At 41.6% G+C, this 14,182-nt stretch overlaps 1 protein-coding gene across 5 annotated transcripts in view; it reads right to left on the bottom strand.

Moving 5' to 3' along the window:
• Positions 1 to 14,182, bottom strand: part of cacna1db (calcium channel, voltage-dependent, L type, alpha 1D subunit, b) — a 139,416-nt gene that overhangs the window by 62,112 nt on the left and 63,122 nt on the right. For all 5 annotated transcript variants that reach the window (XM_072449274.1, XM_072449275.1, XM_072449276.1 and 2 more), the window contains exons 6-9: positions 12,891 to 13,043; positions 11,215 to 11,411; positions 9,161 to 9,264; positions 6,489 to 6,658 (exon numbers count right to left, since the gene is read on the bottom strand). In XM_072449274.1, the coding sequence (XP_072305375.1) occupies positions 6,489 to 6,658; positions 9,161 to 9,264; positions 11,215 to 11,411; positions 12,891 to 13,043 (624 nt within the window). The remainder of the gene's footprint in view (positions 1 to 6,488; positions 6,659 to 9,160; positions 9,265 to 11,214; positions 11,412 to 12,890; positions 13,044 to 14,182) is intronic.

Below are 14,182 nucleotides of genomic sequence, written 5' to 3'. Positions count from 1 at the left end.
TATTTTAGAATAGTTTAGAATATTTATAATGAACTTGGTTTCAAACAGCTCAAAAAAATACTTCTGTTTAACTAATGTAGATATTTCAACATTCTTCTATTTTATTTAGTAAAGAAATACAGAATAAAACTACACCTGAAAACAACCGTTGCCAACCCAAACGACCCAATGGTGAAAGAACAAATACTGAGGAAGGTGAGCCTCACAATAACATGTGTTTAATTGTTCTTGTTTGAAGTTATTATTAGGTAGTGGGCAATATTCTTGACCAAGTAAACTATTCTGCAGCAGCATTCAACATTTAGCTTTAAAGAAGCGTAATTACAGTCCATACATTTCAGTATTTGCAGTGTTAAAATAGAAACTGCAGCCGTGGACTATAATCTACAGTGTTAGCAAGATTAAACTACAATGCTAGCAGAGTTAAACTACAGAGTTAGCAGTATAAACTACAGAGTTAGCAGTCTAAATTATAGTGTTAGCAGTCTAAACTACAGTGTTAGCAGTCTAAACTACAGAGTTATCAGTCTAAACTTTAGTGTTAGCAGTCTAAACTATAGTGTTAGCAGTCTAAACTACAGAGTTATCAGTCTAAACTTTAGTGTTAGCAGTCTAAACTATAGTGTTGGCAGTCTAAACTACAGTGTTAGCAGTCTAAACTATAGTGTTGGCAGTCTAAACTACAGTGTTAGCCGTCTAAACTACAGAGTTATCAGTCTAAACTATAGTGTTAGCAGTCTAAACTGCAGAGTTAGCAGGTTTAAACTACAGTTTTAGCAGTCTAAACTGCAGTTAGCAGGTTTAAACTACAGTGTTAGCAGTCTAAACTACATTGTTAGCAGTCTAATCTACAGTGTTAGCAGTCTAAACTACATTGTTAGCAGTCTAATCTACAGTGTTAGCAGTCTAAACTACATTGTTAGCAGTCTAATCTACAGTGTTAGCAGTCTAAACTACATTGTTAGCAGTCTAATCTACAGTGTTAGCAGTCTAAACTACAGAGTTATCAGTCTAAACTATAGTGTTGGCAGTCTAAATTACAGTGTTAGCTGTCTAAACTTTAGTGTTAGCAGTCTAAACTATAGTGTTGGCAGTCTAAACTACAGTGTTAGCCGTCTAAACTACAGAGTTAGCAGTCTAAACTTTAGTGTTAGCAGTCTAAACTATAGTGTTAGCAGTCTAAACTACAGTGTTAGCCGTCTAAACTACAGAGTTAGCAGTCTAAACTATAGTGTTAGCAGTCTAAACTGCAGAGTTAGCAGGTTTAAACTACAGTTTTAGCAGTCTAAACTGCAGTTAGCAGGTTTAAACTACAGTGTTAGCAGTCTAAACTACATTGTTAGCAGTCTAATCTACAGTGTTAGCAGTCTAAACTACATTGTTAGCAGTCTAATCTACAGTGTTAGCAGTCTAAACTACATTGTTAGCAGTCTAATCTACAGTGTTAGCAGTCTAAACTACATTGTTAGCAGTCTAATCTACAGTGTTAGCAGTCTAAACTACATTGTTAGCAGTCTAATCTACAGTGTTAGCAGTCTAAACTACATTGTTAGCAGTCTAACCTATAGTGTTAGCAGTATAAACTACAGTGTTAGCAGAAATTAAAATAGTGTTATCAGGGTTAAACTATGGTGTTTGCAGGATTAAACTTAGTTAGCATAAAGGCTACGATGCAATATCAGAAAACACTAACTGAAATTAAATGTGATCTGATGCTGTTTTTGTAGATCAAACAAAACCTCAAGAATGCAAATGCCACTGAACTGCTCAACCTCAACTGGGTTGAAGACGCCAACGGAGAAGTTTTTCATAAAACTTCCACAACCAAGAAAGAAGAAACATGTTCAGTGAAATAAAGGTGCATCTGGTGGTATTGGAGAGGGATATCAGTAAATCAGACAAAAAGACTATTCCCACTTACAGAAGGGAAGGATGGACTTGACTGTGCCTCATATAGACCACTCTCAACCCTGAACGTGGACTTTCAAATCTACACCACAATTATGTTGAAAAAAATAGAACAAATATTCCCAAATTGAATTCCAAATAATCAGTGTGTGTGTAGGTGTGTGTGTGTGTGTGAGTGTGTGTGTGAGTGTGTGTAGGTGTGTGTGTGTGTGTGTGTGTGTGTAGGTGTGTGTGTGTGTGTGAAGGTGTGTGTGTGTGTGTGTGTAGGTGTGTGTGTGTGTGTGTGTGTGTAGGTGTGTGTGTGTGTGTGTGTGTGTAGGTGGGTGGGTGTGTGTGTGTGTGTAGGTGGGTGGGTGGGTGTGTGTGTGTGTGTGTGTAGGTGGGTGGGTGGGTGTGTGAGTGTGTGTGTGTAGGTGTGTGTGTGTGTAGGTGTGTGTGTGTGTGTGTGTGTGTATTATGTTGTGCGACAATAGGGTAAGAAAACCTTTCTGAACATGAACATCCAGACGGTGGTAGAAGATGACACAGCTTTGTCTTTTATAAATCTCATTGAAAGCAATGTTCACCGTTGTCTCACACTCGCTTTTACTCTGAGGATGTGACGACAAGACGCTGCCGCCATTATCCGGCTGGGATGGATCAGCTGTGCACTCATGTGTTCTCCAAAGTTCTATACACCATTCTCAGTGACATCACATTCTTTTTGTACTGGGAGGCAAAACGCTATCAATTCAACAGCTGTTTCTCTTGTTTAGAGCTGAGGACACATTTTTAGACACATTTCCTTGAGTGGTGCCGAGTCAGTCCCAGTCATCTGTGGTTGAAGACAGTGGCGGCTGGTTCAGTCTCTTGAATTGTAATTGAAAGTGTGCGACGCAGAAAAGACATGACTAGAGCCCAGTAGCCGCCATTCAAACATGTGATATATTTGGCTGAGCTCCAGTACAAACTATGCAAATGAGTGGAGGACATGCTGGAAAAAGAGCTAAAACTTTAATTTTTCACAAGAGAGAGGCACAAACAATGGCAAAAGTGAGGCATATAGTGATATTTCTGATTAAACACCAAATGTATAATGCCAAAAATACAGGCAAAAACTACTTTTACAAGCTAAAGTGCATCAAACATAAATGCCCTGCTCTTTTCCTCCAGACGTCCTCATCTGTTTGAACAGATGACAAACGACACAGGTTTTCCAACTTCACCTCTGTCGCCACTTTTAAAGTCCATTCATAGATCGTATATCAGTCTATGTGTCCATTAGAGAGCGCTGAGTGAGTTAGCATCACAGCTAGCCTAGCACCGCAAACATGATGCTGTTTAACCAATGAAAAGTGAGGAAAGACAGAAAACAACAGCACTTGACAAGGACAGCCTGTATCAGCCCAGCAGACTCTGTTGTAGATGTGACTCATGGAATTAGCGACGAGGGTTGAGAATGGACTATTGCATAGGTGTCAAACTCTGGCCCGCGGGCCAAATCCAACACATTCGAACATCCGAACATTTCAAATTTATCTTAAAAAAATAATAATTAAAAACATTTTGTTTGTTTTTTAAAATCGATTCAGAGAACCGTAGTTACATCCGTAACCGTTTTTATCGCTAAAACTACGCGTCCCACAATGCCGCCGGTGGCCGCCCCTCCCCCATGGGGCTCTGCTGCACTGCTGTGTGAACTGCCGAGGGAGAAGTGCACATTAAGGACTTTTGAGCAAAAGTTTAGTTTACTGTTTTACAAAGACAGCTTGAACATGACAACACATTTTTACAAATGACATTCTACTGTAGCCTATTATATATATGCCACACATCCAGGACACAACCAGGACACAACCAGGTCACAACCAGGACACAACCAGGTCACAACCAGGACACGACCAGGTCACAACCAGGCCAGGCAGAGGCTGGAAAAGGCTGCAAATGGTCCTTATATATATATATATATATATATATATATATATATATATATATATATATATATATATATATATATATATATATATATATATATATATATATATATATATATATATATATATATATATATATATATATATATATATATATATATATAGCATGTATATAATATAGAAAAAAATAATGAATTTATTATAACATCAATGCAATATTATTGCATTGATGTTATATCAAATTCATTTTTTCTGTAGACAAGTACTTCGGTCCCACTAGGGTTTTTGGTAACAGTTCATTATATTCTGTAAAAGTAATGTAAGTAAAATATATTTACTTACAACAACAACAACAACAACAACAACAACAACAACAACATGAAATAACCTCTGCCAGAGGTTATTTCATGTTGTTGTTGTTGTGTTGTTTTTAATGGCGGTTGGCATATAAATGTTTCTGTTTTATTTGCGTTAAGTTCTACATATTTACGTTTTATTTTGATAAACCGGAAATAGCACTGTTTCTCACTTCCTGTTAAGCCTGGACCAGACGAGTCTCGTTCCTTCTACCGCGCGGTGTCCTGAGCCTTTAAGTTGATAAAAAATAATAATCTATGACTATTCACTTAGATCTAAGCTTTATATATTGATACATTTTGAGTTGTTAAAGAAATGTTGATAATTTGTGTGTTGTGTGCATATTCACATTTAATGTAGATGTTTGTAATGATCCTTGTGATGCCATTGTACTTTTATTAGTCACTTATACACACTATTCTGTATTTCTTGTTTACGGTTTTATCACTCATTTTCCAAGTCGATGCATCCAATAAAACCCAGCTAAAGGAACAACGGATGTTTTTTTGAGATAACCACAAACGTTTCCACGCTGTGGAGGGAGGTCTGGAGGTTTTATACTAGATTCTATGGGTCGTCCAGACCCGAAGATGTTGCTGTTGCAATCAGGACGTCTCTAGGATTTCTTGTATGGAGGCCCCTGAGCATCAAAAAACTAAATCTCATCATTTTTATGTTCCTAAGTTACATATAAAGGCATCAATTACGACTAAATCCCATTTAAAGCAGAACTGTGAAGACATCATTGAGAATTATAGTATAAACCAATCTGAAGGCAACTCATGCACAGATTTAGTGTGTGGGCCCCAGGCACAATCTGAAGTTGGGCCCTTTTACCCTTAAGCCTGCCTGTCTCTGGTCCTGTCTCCGCTCCTGCCACTGCTCCTGTCTCTCCTGTCCCTGCTCCTGTCCCTGCTCCTGTCTCTCCTCCTGTCCCTGCTCCTGTCCCTGCTCCTGTCTCTCCTCCTGTCCTTGCTCCTGTCTCTACCCCTGTCTCAGCTCCTGTCTCTCCTCCTGTCCCTGCTCCTGTCTCTGCTCCTGAAGTGCACATAAAATAGGTCTAGTGATGGTTAAAAGGATCTTGATTTGATGACAGGTGCAGTCTGGTAATAGCAGAGAATATACTCTGAGCCAGGTCAGAGCTGCAAAGTAAAGCAATGTAACAGTCTACTTCTTATATTGCTTACTTCAGTGTACGCTGCCTGTCCAATCAAAAGGCCACACTTTACACCACCTTTAGCTTTGATTACAGAACACATTCACACTGGCTTTGTTTACATAATGTTTCTGAAATATTAAAAGATGTATTTCCATCTAGTGTTACATTCATTTTTCACCAAGATCTTCTCCAGCTCGTCCCAAACACTCACTGAGGTTCGGATCTGTAGTAGATTAGTTTCTGCTTCTCCTTAGATGTTTTCTCTGCTCGATGCCAGTGATTTGACTCGCCTCAAACACACTCACATATTTTCCATGACCACGGGATTCGTCTTTACACATGGTTGTTTCAGAAATGAGAAGCCGCTCACTGCATCAGTCAGGTTTACATACTGTGTTGCGGCTAAAAGATCATCACCCATGAAGTGAATATCCAGAAGGAGGAGAGGACCTACTGTGTGCTTTAGGGCTGCAATGATTAATCAAGTAAATTGAGTAATTTGATTACAAAAATGTTTGTTTATTATTTTATTGCCTCGATGATTCGTTGAATGTACATATTTAATTAAAAACAGGTGAATCTGTGGCACATGGTGTGCACAAAATGACTTCAGGCGCTTTATTTTCACACGGAGCTTGTCCCGCGCTGACCTGCAGCAACTAAAGCACAACATAGAGCGTATTCTAAACTTACGAGGTCAATCTGGAAGCAGAGTTTTGCTGTTTGAAAGAGCACATACAACCGCGAGTATGAAACAGAAAGTGTGCGATGACGGAGTGTAGTCATGGAGGCCAAAGTGAACGGCACATGGAGCAAATGCTGCAATGATTAATCGAAGAAAATAATTATTAGATTACTCGATTACTAAAATAATCGACAGCTGCAGCCCAAGTTTACTTAAATTAATCCCAGTGGCCAATGAAGTTACTGGTTAGAAGATATGCAAAATCAGAATATTGAGTACACTGTGTATAATTCAAATTGTCAATGCTGAGATGCTGTCGCTCTTGTTCTTCAGGAATTGTAGACTCCAATGATGTGACTGTGGTTAAACTCTTTGGCTACAACATACTTTCCATTGTTACTTTTGACCACTGTTCAGAAGCAGTATGTGGAAAAAGACACAGAAGCAGAAGAAGGCTCTTCCTTACCGCTGCGCTTGCCCTGGTCCTCCCCCTCCTCCTCATTCTCCGGGTCGATGTCCTCGGCCTGGGTGATCCAGTCCAGGTAGCCCTTCAGGTCATCCTCCAGCTGCTGCTTTTCTCTCAGTTTCTGGAAGTCCCCACGCGCCTTGGCCTTCTCGCGCTCTTTGGAGAACTCTCTGGACATCAAGAGCAGATAATTCATGACATTCTAGAACATTTCTTATAGTGGGCATGAACAACTATATGGGAGAGCCGCTGTTTTTGAAACCTAACATTCATACAAAGATGTAAATGATTCATCTATAACTTGGCAGTGTCCCGGGTAAATCATAAAAGTCTTCAAATGTGTTTGTAATTGTATCCGTGGGCAGGACACTTCACCCTCCAGAACCCAATCCACTTCATCTACGGTGGGAACGCGAAGTATTCAGACCCCTTTCATTGTAGCCATTTGCTAAAATAACAAAGTTAATTTTATTTCTCATTAATGTACACTCAGCACCTGATCTTGACAGAAAAAAACTAAAATGTAGAAATTTTTGCAAATGTATTAAAAAAAGACAAACGGACCATATCCCATGGTCATAAGTATTCAGACCCTTTGCTCAGTATTTAATAGAAGCTTTTGAGCTATTAAAGCCTTGGGAACCTGGATTTGGGGATCCTCTCCAGTTCTATCAGGTTGGATGGTGAACGTTGGAGGACAGCCATTTTCAGGTCTCTCCAGAGATGCTCAGTTGGGTTTAGGTCAGGGCTCTGGCTGGGCCGGTCAAGAATGGTCACAGAGTTGTTCCAAAGCCACTCCTTTGGTGTTTTAGCTGTGTGCTTAGGGTCATTGTCTTACCTTCCAGGATATCTCTGCACTTGGCCGCATTCATCTTTCCTTCAATTGCAGCCAGTGGTCCTGTCCCTGCAGCTGTAACACCCCCTCAGCATGATGCTGCCACCACCATGTGTCACTGTGGATTATATTGTGCAGGTGATGAGCAGTGCCTGGTTTTCTCCACACATACCGCTTAGAATTAACGTCAAAAAGTTCTATCTTATTGAGAATCTTATTTCTCATAGTCTGGGAGTCCTTCATATGTTTTTTGGCAAACTCCATTCAGGCTTTCATATGTCTTGCACTGAGGAGAAGCTTCCGTGGGGCCACTCTCCCATCTCCCTCCTGCATCTCTGGAGCTCAGCCACAGTGATCTTGGGTTCTTCTTTACCCCTCTACCCAAGGCTCTTCTCCCACGATTGCTGAGTTTGGCGGGACTGTCAGGTCTAGGAAGAGTTCTGGTTGTCCCAAACTTTTTCCATTTAAGGATTGTGGAGGCCAGTGTGCTCGTAGGGACCTTGAGTGCTGCAGAAACTCTTTTGTAACCTTAGCCAGATCTGTGCCTTGCCACAATTCTGTCTCTGAGCAGTTCCTTTGACCTCATGATTCTCATGTGCTCTGACACTGTGAGCTGTAGGTCTTATATAGACAGGTGAGCCTTTTCCTCAAGACCTCAGTTTAACTAAACACAGCTGGACTCCAATGAAGGAGTCGAACCATCTCAAGAGGATCAGAAGAAATGGACAGAATGTGAGTTGTATATGAGTGTCACAGCAAAGGCTCTGAATACATTTGACCATGTGATATTTTCTTTTTCAATACATTTGCAAAAATGTCTAAAAAAAAAAAAGTCTGTGAAGATGGGGTGCTGAGTGTACATTAATGAGAAGTAAAATTAACTTTTTTGATTTTAGCAAATAGCTGCAATGAAACAAAGAGTGAAACATTTAAAGAGGTTTGAATACTTTCCGTACCCACTGGTGCACAGAAACCCTTTACAAAGAGCTGCACAACACTCTATTTAACTCTTACTAGTCTTAACAATAAAACTAGTAAAATCAAATCAGAACAACTGTGTAAAAAGGTTTTAATGCAAAACCAATTCAAATAAATCTAAAACACAAGAGGACCGCACACCACGCTCTGTGTTACAAGCCAGAGGATAAAAGTGACGAGACTTGAAACACTCAACTGTGAGGGCCACTCAGAGGCAGAACGTTGCAGAGTTTGGGGCCAACCACAAAGAAGGCCCTGCCCCCCCCGGTTTTAAGTCTCGCTCTAGGCACCACAAACTGGAGCTGGCCCTCGGACCTCAGGGCCCATGCAGGAGTGGAAATGTGTATGGGCTCCGAGATGTACTGTGGGGCCAGTCCATTTAAGGCTTTAAAAACATCTTAATATCAATTCTAAAATGAACAGAAGCAAGTGCAATCCTGATAAAACCAGCGCTATGTTAAGTCTCTTCATGGCGGCTGATGCCAGAAAAAAGTGAGACTTTTAAAAGATAAAAACAGTTTCACTTGGATAAATGCCTCATATAATAAAAGCCAGATTTGACGACAGCATTTTTAATGTTTCCACTCCGGAGGGCAGCTGTCTGAGCAGGGATGCCCAGACTTCCCTCTCCACACACTTCATAGGCATAGTCCCTCCAGCGTGTCCTGGGTCTTCCCCGGGGCCTCTTCTCAGTGGGACAATCCCGGAACACTGACCCTGATTTAACCAAAAACCAGGTAAAACAACTGCAATCTGACAGTTAAAAAGTCAATTCTACAACTACTCTACAACTGGGCGGTTTAAAAACGGTGATGTCCTGTTGACTTATAGAATGTGGAAACGTGGTCTACAAACATACCCACTCAACACTCCCAAAACCAGGTTGAGAACAAAGAAGGATCCGAAGATGACCAGGCTGACGAAGTAGACCCAGGGCAGCTCGAACCCCATTGCATCGTTCATCTGAGACACAGCAGAGGAACAGGTTGGACAGGTCACCACTAGAGGGCGCTGCACTTCATATATTCATTTAATAACAACTATTGATGCGCCACAACAAAAATATATTTATAAAGCCACAAACATCATAAAAATCTTTTTTTTTTTTTCAAAACCAAACCTTCACATTTTAATAATAAGGCATACTTACTTTAGGCCTTCGTTTAATTTAGTGATTTAAATGATAATCCAGAAAGGTCTCCTACGTGTTTGTAAAGTCCAATTACTTTCACATATATATTTTGCATTTTAACCTATTTTATTCAACACATATTTTGCTGTTTGAATTAGTTTTATTATTATTTTTCGTTGATTTCCATCAAAGCAAATTCCAAGTTTGTGAATTTTGTTCTCTGACTGTGGACATAAACCTTTTCAGACTCGGTTTCTTAAAACTCTCTCACGTCTATTTGTATTTATTTTGTTGCTTCATCAAAATCACGTTTTGTTTTTACCATTTGGAAAGTGGTCAAGGCCGAAAATGGAACCCACGACACAGAGGTGGTCAAAACTACAACGGAACAACCCTATCTTATCTTAAACCACTACACCACTAGTCAGAATTGAGGTTGGCAGCTATTGTTGTCAGCCTCATTTGAACTGCATCACTGAGTTGAATATGCTGAATATGCATAGTATGAATAAGTGTCCACGGCTATTATCTTGGTTCGTTTTTGATGAGGTGCTTCGTCAGTATTATCCTCCTCACATTTATTGTAACGACAATGGCATTCGAGTGCTATCACCATGACGACGCATCGACAACACATGCCCGGGAGCCTGACGGCGGCACAAGGAGGAGACGAGCATTCAGCGTTTCAAAGATGAGGGTCGGGGTGGGTGAAAGGGGCGTGGGCGGGATCAGGCGAAGAGCAGTGATTAAAAACTGTTGGTGATCAGTGATAATGAGACGACGGGTTCAGGAGGGAACGGGAGGAAACTGGTGACTGTGTTTGGCAAATTTGGTGAAAGAATTGTAATTTAAAGCAACAAACTGGACAAAAAGCGGCCTCGTTTCTACAGAATATGTCATCATTTCATACGCACTGTTTTTTAACTTTTAACTGACAACAAATTCACTTTCTGAAGCTACTGTCAAAAAACACACGAAATGTATTGATGTACATATTAACAACATATTAAGCTATTGTTATTCCTGGGGCCATTCGGGAGGGGAGCCCTAAGCAGAAATACTCAGTGATGCCTTCATACCCTTAAACCCCTTAGAATTTGTAAAAAATACATGTTACTATTTTTATTTTTATTTTTTAATATATAGCGTATTTCGTTTTATTGTATTGCTTGAATCTGGGGATCATATGGTTTTCTGTGTTCTGGTGCATTTCAGATTGCATCCCATCTCCGCGGAGCCACACCAGCTCGACGCATCATGTCTTGTTTAATTGAATAAGAGGCCGATTTTCATTATCTAAAGACCGTTTTGCTCCTTGTTGATCAAATAATACGAATGTGGAGTTTAAAGCGTTCCCTGAGCCCCTGATCCGAGAGAGGCAACATCACTCGAGTCCTGGAGTTTAAATGACAACTAAAGACAAAGTAGTGTTTTATTGTGAAAGGACAAGTGTAGCTGCTGCTCTAATAACCTATTCTGTCGTTCTGTTAGGCTGGGGCCACTCGGAGCACCTGGGGCCCTACGCACATAACGCGCGTTATGTGCATAATGGGAGCGGCGGCACAGGTTATTAATAAAGTATTTTTTAGTTTTACAGTTTTGTTCATACTTTTAAAGATGCTATATTATATGGTTATCGATAGAAAGATGTATAGTTGATCAAATCTTATAAAGTTACACATTCTAAATGTTAATAATCACAAAGTGAGAAAACGGCTTGGATTCAAACGTGTGATAATATATGTGACCTGGTGATATTAAACCCTGAGCCGGAGCCGTACCCAGTAGAGCACGTCCGTCCAGCCCTCCATGGTGATGCACTGGAACACGGTGAGCATCGCAAACAGGAAGTTGTCGAAGTTGGTGATGCCGTTGTTTGGGCCCTGCCAGCCCTCTCTGCACACGGTCCCGTTCAGCAGGCAGCGACGCCCGTGTCCTGACACCGCACAAGGGGTGGGCTCCTCCTCTCCAAGGGCTCCTGGGAGCCAGCACACACAGCCATCAGACCAGGGGACCAAGGGTTTCATATGGCATACGCTACATAATACTTTTACAGGGAAAAACAAATTCAACTCTGTCGACTGGACAAGGCTTTTACGAGTGAAGACATTTCCACAGAATGGAACTGAGGGACATTTATATCACCATATTCTTTATTCTACTGATGATTTACTTTGTATTGAAACACTACTGTAGGTTCTCTAAACTTATCAGCTCCGACCCTGCAGAGGCCCGGCCCTGACCCAGGGTTAGGGTTAGTCAGGACTAAACATGGACTGGCCTCCTGCTGGTGCCAGAGTCAGGACTGAACATGGACAGGCCTCTTGCTGGTGCCAGAGTCAGGACTAATCATGGACCGGCCTCTTGCTGGTGCCAGAGTCAGGACTAATCATGGACCGGCCTCCTGCTGGTGCCAAAGTCAGGATTAAACATGGATCGGCCTCCTGCTGGTGCCAGAGTCAGGACTAAACATGGACCGGCCTCCTGCTGGTGCCAAAGTCAGGACTAAACATGGATCGGCCTCCTGCTAGTGCCAAAGTCAGGACTAAACATGGACCGGCCTCCTGCTGGCGCCAAAGTCAGGACTAAACATGGACCGGCCTCATGCTGGCGCCAAAGTCAGGACTAAACATGGATCGGCCTCCTGCTAGTGCCAAAGTCAGGACTAAACATGGATCGGCCTCCTGCTAGTGCCAAAGTCAGGACTAAACATGGACCAGCCTCATGCTGGTGCCAGAGTCAGGACTGAACATGGACCGGCCTCCTGCTCGTGCCAAAGTCAGAATTAAACATGGATCGGCCTCCTGCTGGTGCCAGAGTCAGGACTAAACATGGATCGGCCTCCTGCTGGTGCCACAGTCAGGACTAAACATGGATCGGAACATTCTTCCTGAAGATGTGAGACAGGTTCTACTCTGACATGTTCAAATCTAAGATAAAAACATTCTGTTTAGCTGTGACTGAGAATGTTATTTTCGTTCTTCTTTTTGAAGTTCATTTTAAAATGATTATTTATCTTTGTCTTTGTTTGTCTTGTTCTATGAAGCATTTTAATTACTTTGTATGAATTCTCTACAAATAAAATTATCTAGCCTCCTATTATTGTATTTTCTATGTTTCTGTCACCGTGACAACTAGGGAATAAATCCAGGAAATAATTGTGTGGCGACAGTGACAGCAGCAGAAATACATTTACTTGAGAAAATAGAAACCAAACAGCAGAGAAGGAAAGAAGGTAAAACTCGCTCTGACTGCTTTACCTTTATTTGTCACATGATTGGAAAATGTCAGCGTTTCAACTGAACTTTAATCTACGTGTTTACAATATACTTTGAAAGAGTCTTAGTAGTATTTTTAGAGGCCCTTTAGTTCATAAATTGTACTTTTCCCCATAACACTTAGAATTACAGTAGTGGTGTGGTTCAAGTAGGCGGGGCTTGAGCTCTGCATGCTCTACCTGTGTGTATGACGTAGCAGGTGGCGTGCATTTTCCCGATAAACAGCTCCAGGCCGATGATGGCGTAGATGATGATGACGAAGAGGACGAGCAGAGCGATGTGGAGCAGGGGCACCATGGCTTTGATGATGGAGTTCAACACCACCTGTAAACCTGCAGAAGAGACAAAAGCATGTTCAACACCACCTGTAAACCTGCAGCAGAGACAAAAGCATGTTCAACACCACCTTTAAACCTGCAGAAGAGACAAAAGCATGTTCAACACCACCTGTAAACCTGCAGCAGAGACAAAAGCATGTTCAACACCACCTGTAAACCTGCAGCAGAGACAAAAGCATGTTCAACACCACCTTTAAACCTGCAGAAGAGACAAAAGCATGTTCAACACCACCTGTAAACCTGCAGCAGAGACAAAAGCATGTTCAACACCACCTTTAAACCTGCAGAAGAGACAAAAGCATGTTCAACACCACCTGTAAACCTGCAGCAGAGACAAAAGCATGTTCAACACCACCTGTAAACCTGCAGCAGAGACAAAAGCATGTTCAACACCACCTTTAAACCTGCAGAAGAGACAAAAGCATGTTCAACACCACCTGTAAACCTGCAGCAGAGACAAAAGCGTGTTCAACACCACCTGTAAACCTGCAGCAGAGACAAAAGCACGTTCAACACCACCTGTAAACCTGCAGAAGAGACAAAAGCATGTTCAACACCACCTGTAAACCTGCAGCAGAGACAAAAGCGTGTTCAACACCACCTGTAAACCTGCAGAAGAGACAAAAGCACGTTCAACACCACCTGTAAACCTGCAGCAGAGACAAAAGCATGTTCAACACCACCTGTAAACCTGCAGCAGAGACAAAAGCATGTTCAACACCACCTGTAAACCTGCAGCAGAGACAAAAGCATGTTCAACACCACCTGTAAACCTGCAGCAGAGACAAAAGCATGTTCAACACCACCTGTAAACCTGCAGCAGAGACAAAAGCATGTTCAACACCACCTGTAAACCTGCAGCAGAGACAAAAGCATGTTCAACACCACCTGTAAACCTGCAGCAGAGACAAAAGCATGTTCAACACCACCTGTAAACCTGCAGCAGAGACAAAAGCACGTTCAACACCATCTGTAAACCTGCAGCAGAGACAAAAGCATGTTCAACACCACCTGTAAACCTGCAGCAGAGACAAAAGCATGTTCAACACCACCTGTAAACCTGCAGCAGAGACAAAAGCATGTTCAACACCACATGTAAACCTGCAGCAGAGACAAAAGCACGTTCAACACCA

This window comes from Eucyclogobius newberryi, unplaced genomic scaffold (assembly GCF_026437365.1).
Source record: "Eucyclogobius newberryi isolate DKJ021-1_F unplaced genomic scaffold, fEucNew1.0.hap1 SCAF_17, whole genome shotgun sequence".
NCBI lineage: Eukaryota > Metazoa > Chordata > Actinopteri > Gobiiformes > Gobiidae > Eucyclogobius > Eucyclogobius newberryi.
Note: the sequence above shows the minus strand (reverse complement) of the source record. Positions and strands in the feature narration are given on the sequence as shown.